The sequence below is a fragment of the Oryzias melastigma genome, linkage group LG17 (assembly GCF_002922805.2).
Source record: "Oryzias melastigma strain HK-1 linkage group LG17, ASM292280v2, whole genome shotgun sequence".
NCBI lineage: Eukaryota > Metazoa > Chordata > Actinopteri > Beloniformes > Adrianichthyidae > Oryzias > Oryzias melastigma.
Window position 1 is genome coordinate 904,276 of NC_050528.1, and position 9,163 is coordinate 913,438.

Genomic DNA, 9,163 nt, shown 5'->3' on the forward strand with positions numbered 1-9,163 from the left:
GCTCACATAAAACCGCCAACCAAACGCTGATGAAGAAGTTAGCAGAGCTGCAGCACAGCAGCTCCTCCTTCGTGTCCTCTTCATACGCTGAGCGAACGTTTGTCGTCCAACACTTTGCAGGGACGGTTAAATATCACATCCAGGTAACGTGGCCGCGCTGCAAACACCTGTGAGTCTCACTTCCTGGTAGCAGGTTCCAGCTCCAGATAAGACGGTGTGGGAAAACGGGAAAAATCTTTAACCTGGTGAATGATTAATCTATGACGACGGTGGAGGTGGGGCTCTCCGAGAGCAGGAGGAGTCTGTCTGAAACATCTCCGTCCTCCTGCAGCAGTCTGTCTGAAACATCTCCGTCCTCCTGCAGGAGTCTGTCTGAAACATCTCTCTCCTCTTGGAGGAGTCTGTCTGAAACATCTCCGTCCTCCTCCAGGAGTCTGTCTGAAACATCTCTCTCCTCTTGGAGAAGTCTGTCTGAAACATCTCCGTCCTCCTGCAGCAGTCTGTCTGAAACATCTCCGTCCTCCTCCAGGAGTCTGTCTGAAACATCTCTGTCCTCCTGCAGGAGTCTGTCTGAAACATCTCTGTCCTCCTGCAGGAGTTCAAGCAGAGGAACTCGGAGCACATGCGTCCCGACGTGGTGTCGCTCCTGCGGAGCAGTGGGCGCTCCTTCATGCATCACCTGGTGGCCTCCAGCCAGGAGGCGCTGTTCCGATGGGGCGTCCTGCGAGCAACCATCCGCATCCTCGCCATATTCAAGTACAAGGCCCGCCGGAGGGCAGAACTGCGTCAGTGTCCAAACGGATCCACATTTGGGTTCTGGTTCCGTTTGCAGAGTTCTTAGACTTTGTGGTCTCTCCACAGTTGCAGCCAAACGAAGGTCCAGCAAAACCCTGCGAGAACTCACACGGCGCACCAGTCCGGGGGACCAGCTGTCCGGGTAAGGACGCTCTCTGCATGCGCTCCCACAGGAAGCTCCTCCCACTGATGAAATGACTCCTCCTCCTCCTGCAGGACCACGCTGGACTTCTCCTTCGACCACTCCGATGAGCTTCCACTCGATGCGTTTGAGGACATCTTCGAGAGTTATGAGATCAAAAAGTACGGCTTCTGCTGCAGCTTCTGGGGTTCTATCCTCTTTTCGGGGCTCAGAGTCGTTTTTCTTCTGTGTGTGCAGGAAGAATCGAGGCAGTCGGCGTAAGCAGATCATCCCGAAGGTGACGCGCTCTTCCCCATCTTCCTCTGACCCGTTCTTCTCAAAGCGAGCAGCTCCTGACCTTACTGTGTGTTTCTCGGAGCAGAACCTGATGGACTTGAACTCTCTGCAACACACGGCGGGACTGACTGCACACGACCGGACCAGCAAGTCCGTCTTCCACCCCTCCGTCACCGCCAGCCCTCCCACCGTCTGCGCCCAGTTTCAGGTCTGTGAGACCCGAACTGGAGTAAAGGGAGAAGTTCTGACCGTGGAGTTTAAGCGTCGCTGTAGAAACAGTCTATCCTGAGCAGGAACACACTTTGTGTTTGTCTCACAGACGTCTCTGGGGAAGCTGATGACGACCATCGAGAACGCAGAGCCGTTCTTCATCTTCTGTCTTCGCTCCAACAACCAGAAGGTAACTCCGGGCTGGAGAACGGCGGAGCGCCACGACGCTGTGAAGGAGGTCATGTGACGAACCAGAACGGCGTGCTGATCCGCTCTCTTTTGCAGAAGGAGCTTCACTTTGAGGACAAAGTGGTTCTGGAGCAGATGAAGAACGCAGGGATGCTGCAGATGATTCACATGAACAAATCGGGCTACGGAGCGAAGTACACCTTCACGGTAGGTGCTCCTCGCAGAGGGAGGGGCCTCCATGGTTCAGCTCGTCAGGAAACGTTTGTCTATAGGATGTTTTTTTTCTTTACCTTAAAACACATTTTATCGTGAGCAAACCGTCACTACAAAATAGATCCTCGTGAATCTTTGGAGCAGCTTTGCTTTTGTTCCCCAGATAAAACATCAGAGGTTTGATTGACATGTTAATATGAAACTCTAAAAATATGACGAGATAAAAAACAACCATTAAAGCGCTAAACTCCAGCTTCCATCCTTGGAAGAAGAACTCGGTTCAAAACGTGTTTCACGACTGACCTCTCAGTCTGGATTCTTTTCTTCCAACAGGAGTTTCTGCAGAAGTTCCGGATTTTGTTCCCTAAAGGAACCACCGCCACGCCGCAGCACATCACCCAGCTGTTCCAGAAAATGGATCTGAACGGGAACGCCTACCAGATCGGGAAAACTAAGGTGGGAATGTTTCTGTAAAGACGGCTTCCTGTTCACGGCTGCTGGTTCTGGATTCATGGACCGGACCGTCATTCAGACTAAACTGGAGAGTCTCAGCAGAAGCTCAGGTCCAAAAGCTGCAGAACTTGATGTGCTCCTGGTTTCTCTGCAGGTTTTCCTCAAAGAAAAGGAGCGGCTGCAGCTGCAGGAGGCGCTGAACAAGGAGGTGATGCGGCGGATCATCACCCTGCAGCGCTGGTTCCGCACCTACCTGATCAGGCTGCACTTCCTGCATAAGAGAGACGCCTCCCTGATCATACAGGTGATGTTATGCACCTGCCCAGTCCCATCATGAAAACGTTTAGGGAGCAGAGAGCCGCAGCAGCTGGTTCTCCTCTTTTAACTGGATTTTTCAGTCTCGTCATCGTTAACCCTTCATCCTCCATGGAAACAGGAGCCTCAGTGATGAAACTCTGCTCTAAGTCTGAAGAACGGCTTCTGATGTTTCAGAGATGCTGGCGGGAGTTTTTTGAGAAGCACAATAGAGCCGCCACAGTCATCCAGACGGCGTGGCGCTCCTCTATGGCGTCATCCAAGCTAAACCACGGCAACGGGGACGAGCACGGCTCCGGGACACGACCTGGACGGCTCAGGTACGTAAACGCATGACGGTCCCACCGAGAGGGTCCTGTGCAGCAGAACCGAGAGATGGAGAAATGGAGCAGACGGCCGTAGGAGGGGGACGGCCGTAGGAGACGGACGGCCGTAGGAGGGGGACGGCCGTAGGAGGCGGACGGCCGTAGGAGGCGGACGGCCGTAGGAGGCGGACGGCCGTAGGAGGGGGACGGCCGTAGGAGGCGGACTCTTGCAGTGTTTTCGTTTTTCAGTTGAATCAGATCATAACTCCGTTCAGGATTTTCTCAACATCTGCAGGAACAAAGTCTTCCGCCTCCACACCCAACGGCTCTCTAACATTATTCCACGATGAAAACAATCTTCTTCTGTTCTTCCTTCATGTTTTCATTTCACACACTGCGATTTAAGGAACAATGAAACTTACCGGACGGTCAAACGATGGTTTCGCTTTCAGCTCTCTTTGATTGAGGCCCTAAAACATCTGCGTTCAATCACGCCACACAAACCAGAGACACGCCCACATCCTCTGTGTTTATCAGTAAACTGGAGTCATAAATCCACCAAACCTCAACACAGTTCTTTAAGATACAAATACATAAAATAACCGAAGTTTATCCAAACATATCAAACTGGTGCCGACAACAACGAAAAGGAACATTTCACTTTTTTTTGTGTTCAGATTTTCTCCTGAATAATAAAAAAGAAGAATCAGTTTATTTATTAGAAACATTTCAAACATGTTTGTGTTAAGTTTGATCAATATTTAAGGAACAGATTGAAGGAACTCTAAAGTCTAGAGGAGAATCCTCCTGTTATTTCTGAAGGAACATCATGATGACTCTGGCGTTCTGGCGGGTTCCGCCTCTTCCTGTCTGCTTGAACCGGTGCGACTCTTCTGCTCTGTTGGATCAGAGGAAACTCAAACGTTTCTGTAAAAGTTCCATGTTTTTCCTGCCAGTTTACCAAAGAAACATCTGAGGAAGCAGCAGCAAGTGGATGTCAGCCCCGGCCGCCGCCCGCTGCCGCTGCCGGGCGACGCCCCGCCCACACAGCGGGACCTGAGCAGGGAGAGGCGGGAGGGCAGGCCCCCTCCACCTCTCAGCAGACCCCTCTCCATGCCGATGGGCCCTCAGGTGGACGTGGGGCGGCGGCCGGACCCCCCTCAGAGCTCTGCGATGGGGAGGCTCGGCGAAGGTGGCCTGACGGACGAGTCGCGTCCGGAGACACAGCGGAAACTTGACTTCCGGTAACGTTCTTTACATGCTAGAAACGGTTGGAGTTCCAGCAGGAGCGTTTGACCTCATTTCCTGTTTCCCTCCTCCTGCAGTCGGAAGGGGAAGTCCATGTCTGCAGACGAGCTCTCCAGGGTCAGCTCAGACGGCTCAGACGACTCGCGCTCCGAGGTAACCCCAAACTTCTCTGTTTTCTCCTGTCAGGCTCCACGCCGCTCTGAGCCGGCTGCAGTCCTCTTCCTCTGAGGCCGCTCGGGCCGAGGCTCATCACTTGTCCTAACCCTGTTAGGTCAGGGTGCGCCCCCGCAAGCAGAAAAAACGAAAGCGGCGCTTAGCCTACGCCCGCAGCGGCTTGGTGATTAACTTTGGGGGCTCCAAGGAGGGCGATTACTGGAGCTTTCCGCTGCCGCCCATCAGCCCCGCTGTCCCAGACTTGAAGAGCACGGCCAGTTGTGTGGATGTCCGGGCCCAGGTCAAGGTACTGACCGTAGGCGGCGCCCACCGTGTCTGCATCCAAGCCTTGCATGTGTCTGTCCCGACGGACTGGCTGCATCCATCTGTTCTGGGACTTTGCTGCTAAGCAGAACTCAAACGATGCGGCTGCAGAAGCTCAGTTTGTGCGTTCAAACGAGGGCGGGGCGCTCAGCTGGTGATGTCACCAAGACCGGCGCAGACGTCCGTTTGCTCAAAGGTTACACAGAAGACGGTTATTTTCTGCTCCCGTTTGTTGTGCTGACGAATCAAAGCTGTTTTACAAAGTGTGTCCAGCATCCTTCATGTATGTCAAACCGCATCATGCAAACAACACAAGGAGTATTTCAGGACAAAAACTGCACAGGGTTCCCGCGGGGTCCTAGAGAGTCTTAAAAGTTTATGAATTTGTAAATAAAAAGCCTTTAAAAAGTCTTTGATATCGGAGCCTCAAAAATTGTGCTGTTTTAAACTTCCCTGTTTAACATTTCTTGTTGTAAATGCAATTTTTCAGCCTGGATTATTTTGATCAAATAACAGACGCACAACCAATCATTATGCAACAATTCAACACACGAAGAAGCACAGCGGGGGGTCAAAATCCAAAACACACCTCGGGTCGCAGGCCGAACACGATAAACATTTAATGAACTCTCTAAAAACACATTTTTTAAACCTTAAAACTGTAACTTTTTAACATAATTCTGAATAATAAAAGACAGGAATATTATTCCAGAATAAATCCACTTAAACCTTAAATAACTTTAATATTTTACTCTCCATAAAAATATATTTTGTCACCATTTTACAAGTTAGAAATGAGCACAAGATAACATCGGGTCGTTAATAACAATAAAATAAAAGGATCTGGAGGGCCGGATCCGGCCCCCGGGCCGTGATTTGACTCATGTGCCTTAAAGGCACAGACCACAAACGAGAAAAAAAAACTGCAGTTCTCATCCTAAAATTTGAATAAATGAATAAAATGGGGAACAGCCTGAGCAATTGGTCTTAATATTTGATATGGATCCCCTTAAAAAGTCTCAAAAAGAAATTGAACTTGAAGAACCTTGTAGGAACCCTGTTACAACTCGTGATGTTTTTTTTTTTTTACTGAATCTTTTTGAAAAGTCTGCCTATCCGGCGTGTGCAGACCGACCGGGGCAGCACAGGGACGTGGAGGAGCTGAGCATGGTGGAGGGCTCTCAGGGCTCTGCTGGTAGTTTGTCATGGTGGTGATGGAGCAGTTCGGGGGCCTTTGAGAAGACATGGCTGCAGCTGCTTCCGTGAACATGGGGAGGGGGCAAGGACCTGCGCTTTCCTTTTCTAAATGGAGAAAAGCGGCTTTTATCGGAGGATTCCGGCGCGTTCATCACTTCATTCTGTTGCAGAGAGCAGATGAACTCGATTGCTTCAGGTTCAGCCTTCCGTTTGATGTGGTGCACAAGAAACCCCAGGCTCCGCCCCAACCCCCCTCCACCACTCCTGAGAGGTGAGCGCGTTCTGCCAAAGCCTTCATGAGGAAGTCCTTTCTTTGCATTAAAGGCATCATCATCCTTTTTTCATGCAGGGCGGGGTTCCTCAGTTTATTCCTGAAGAAAAAGGGAAACAAATCCTCGCCTCAGGCGGAGAATTCAGCCAGTAAAACAGGTGACTATGAACGCAGCTCCTCCTCTTGGTCTGTTAGACTGCTGGTTTAAATCTACTCCTGCTGCAGACTTCCCTTCACTGAAACACTCACTGGAGCATCTTCAGCTTTCATTGCTGGATGTTAACAGTCAAAGTCCCGTTCCTGGGACGGTCCTGTTCAGATGTTATCCAGTTTCTAAACGGTGTCGGTGTGATGAAGCCGCGTGACGGGATGAAGTAGAACGCGTTAATGGGCTTAAGATGCTTTATGTCCTTCATTCTGACTGTCTGCGCTGAAGCACTGCATCTGTTTTCACACATGCAAAAGTAAACACTTATTTCGCTGGGCATCGCCATGGCAACAGCCTTTTTTTAACATCAAACTCATCACTCTTATCCATCAGGCCTCTGAATTAAAAACGTTTTACTGTGAAGTACGGACAAACTTTCGCTTGCTTCATCTTTGACATTTTGACTGAAGCTCCGCCTCCTTTTCGACTATTCTCATATAAGCCCGCCCACAACCACTAGAAAGGTAAACGATTGGTTAGAATTCTACATCAAAACTAATGCTGTCAATTGATGTTCCTTTCATTGTCATCGTCTGAAATGTTTACATTTATTAAGTGTTAACCCGGAAAAGGAATTTTTGAGCCCAAAACACATCAACAGTAACATAACAGAACTCCAAAGACTTTTATGTCTACAGAATTACTCCAAGAAAACAAAGATGCTGACAAACAGTCAGAAGAAACAAACATGGTGTTTCTGGTCCGGGTGAATACTCCATTCTGATTGGCTGCTGTGTGGATGAAGGCCCAAAGTCCCTATGTTTTAAATGTGCAGACGTCTTTAGCAAAATCAGCTTTAATGTCTCCGTCCTTGAGGTTGGTGTCGGCTCAGCGGCGAGTTGTCGTGTTACTATGACAACGGGCCACATCACCCATCAATTAAGGAAACGACAATGATGCCCGACGAAGTGTGCGCTATCATACATTAACACGGAAGTCCTGGACCCGGAGAAGACGGCTCCTTCGCTAAGTGTAATTGAAAAGCGTTGATGAATATTAATGCGTTACATTTTTTTGTCAGTCACGTGCATTAACATGTTAATGCAAACATGTGAACCCACGCAATTAACCAAAAAAACCTAACACGTTAATGCCGTCAACGTTAACATGTTAGTGTCTGAGCTGAGCTGTCTCTGCCACTAACGTGTTGATGCGTCAGCAGGTTATTTTAACATTATGCATTAAAGCATTAACGCATTAACGTGTTAATGCATTAACACATGAGCGCATTAAGACTTTAACACGTTAATGCGTTAACGTGTTAATGCATTAACGTGTTAAAATCTTAACACGTTAATGCATTGTCAAGTTAGCGCATTAACACCTTAAGGCTTTAACTTGTTAAGATTTTAATACGTTAATGCGTTACCGTTAATGCATTAAAACGGCCACTGATCTGGTCACACAAACCAAACCAGATATTTCTGATCTCCTGCGGTCTTCATAAAGACTGACTCTCCAGCTGAACTCGGTCACACGCCGACCCTCTCTCGCCTCTTTGACGGTAACCTGTTCGGCCCTGGCGTCCTCATGACATCACATTGTGGGTTACATTACCTCAGTAGCTCCTCCTCCTGAAGCTGTGACATAATAAAGACTCATCCAACAGGAGCTGCTGATCCTGGATCTTCATGTTTCTGACCTTCCTCTGACCCCTCCCCCCTGCTGTTTGCAGTCACACTGCCCGCCTACAGTCCACGTTCACTCTACCCCTCGAACCAGAACCACGGCAGGCCCAACCCGCACCCCACCATCCGCATTAGCCGGGCCACACGTGCGCTCCAGTGGGATTCCTCGCTGGACCGGGAGATCACCGATCCCAAAGAGCTGCTGCACCTGGACGAGTTCCTGGGGAACCAGGTCAGAGGGTGATGGGGGGACAAGCCCCGCCCCCTCCAAACGAACAGAGGATTTCCAGAATGATTTCTGAGATTCTGTCCAACGTTTTGGTGTCATCAGGTGAACGACCTGCGAACGAGAACCAATGACCTTTCTGTAACGGAGGACATCTTCCTGAACGCCACCATGGAGTTCAGAGAAACCATCAAAAGCATGTATTCTTTACAGGTGAGTCCAGCAGAACTTCAGGGAAATGTTGGGCTGCAGATCCTCAGAAACACGTTTGTCATGTTTGGTCCACAGACGCCTCAGATCGGCTACAAAGATCTGATGATGAGCTACCACAACAAGGTCAACACTCTGGGACAAGGAACCAAGAAGACGGAGATCTCTCTGGTGGTGAATCTGTTCCAGTCCATGCTGGACGGCTTCATCCGAGGAGAGATCAAACGGGCCGAGTCTGAGCTGCCAAAGGTATTCCAGACGCCGGAGCTGAGCGGTCTGCCCCGCTTTGAATCTAAAGCTAACTCACGATTGTCTGTCGTTTTGTTTCTCAGACGACAAAGAAGGGAAGGAAAAAGGAAAAATGTGTGAGTGGAGGATCTCTAGGAAGTCTTCATGAGGTGAACTGACCAATGATTCCAGAGCTGTTCTCTGTGTCCTGTAGGTCGACAGTCCTCTGGATCACCTGTTCAGCACCTACCAGGTGAACATCATGCAGTCATGTGACCTCTGTGGCTCCTACATCTGGGGAATGGAGAAAGCGTATATGTGCAGCGGTGAGTTGAGCGGTCTCCTCGCTTTAAAGCACATGTCAACGTCAAGGTCTGAAGTTGATTTATTCTGGAATAATATTCTATTATTCTGGAATAATATTCCTGCCTTTTTATTATTCATAATTACGTTAAAAAGTTACGGTTTTAAAGTTTTGAGAATTGGCATTCTGATAGCTTTTTCGACTATTTTGGATTTTACTAAAAATGTTTAGGCTATTTTGGAGCTTAGCTAATATTTCAGCTACATGC

The 9,163-nt window shown here is 49.1% G+C and overlaps 1 protein-coding gene across 3 annotated transcripts in view; it reads left to right on the plus strand.

Annotated features, from left to right (window-relative positions):
* myo9b (myosin IXb) overlaps positions 1 to 9,163 on the plus strand; it is a 33,525-nt gene that overhangs the window by 16,049 nt on the left and 8,313 nt on the right. For 2 of the 3 annotated variants that reach the window (XM_024273730.2, XM_024273733.2), the window contains exons 13-32: positions 596 to 785; positions 862 to 937; positions 1,012 to 1,098; positions 1,175 to 1,214; positions 1,299 to 1,421; positions 1,533 to 1,613; positions 1,709 to 1,819; positions 2,159 to 2,281; positions 2,433 to 2,582; positions 2,771 to 2,913; positions 3,855 to 4,142; positions 4,224 to 4,299; positions 4,418 to 4,606; positions 5,991 to 6,091; positions 6,170 to 6,249; positions 7,975 to 8,159; positions 8,259 to 8,366; positions 8,442 to 8,612; positions 8,696 to 8,728; positions 8,806 to 8,917. In XM_024273730.2, the coding sequence (XP_024129498.1) occupies positions 596 to 785; positions 862 to 937; positions 1,012 to 1,098; positions 1,175 to 1,214; positions 1,299 to 1,421; positions 1,533 to 1,613; positions 1,709 to 1,819; positions 2,159 to 2,281; positions 2,433 to 2,582; positions 2,771 to 2,913; positions 3,855 to 4,142; positions 4,224 to 4,299; positions 4,418 to 4,606; positions 5,991 to 6,091; positions 6,170 to 6,249; positions 7,975 to 8,159; positions 8,259 to 8,366; positions 8,442 to 8,612; positions 8,696 to 8,728; positions 8,806 to 8,917 (2,467 nt within the window). The remainder of the gene's footprint in view (positions 1 to 595; positions 786 to 861; positions 938 to 1,011; positions 1,099 to 1,174; positions 1,215 to 1,298; positions 1,422 to 1,532; positions 1,614 to 1,708; positions 1,820 to 2,158; positions 2,282 to 2,432; positions 2,583 to 2,770; positions 2,914 to 3,854; positions 4,143 to 4,223; positions 4,300 to 4,417; positions 4,607 to 5,990; positions 6,092 to 6,169; positions 6,250 to 7,974; positions 8,160 to 8,258; positions 8,367 to 8,441; positions 8,613 to 8,695; positions 8,729 to 8,805; positions 8,918 to 9,163) is intronic. The other variant, XM_024273732.2, reaches the window with a different exon arrangement.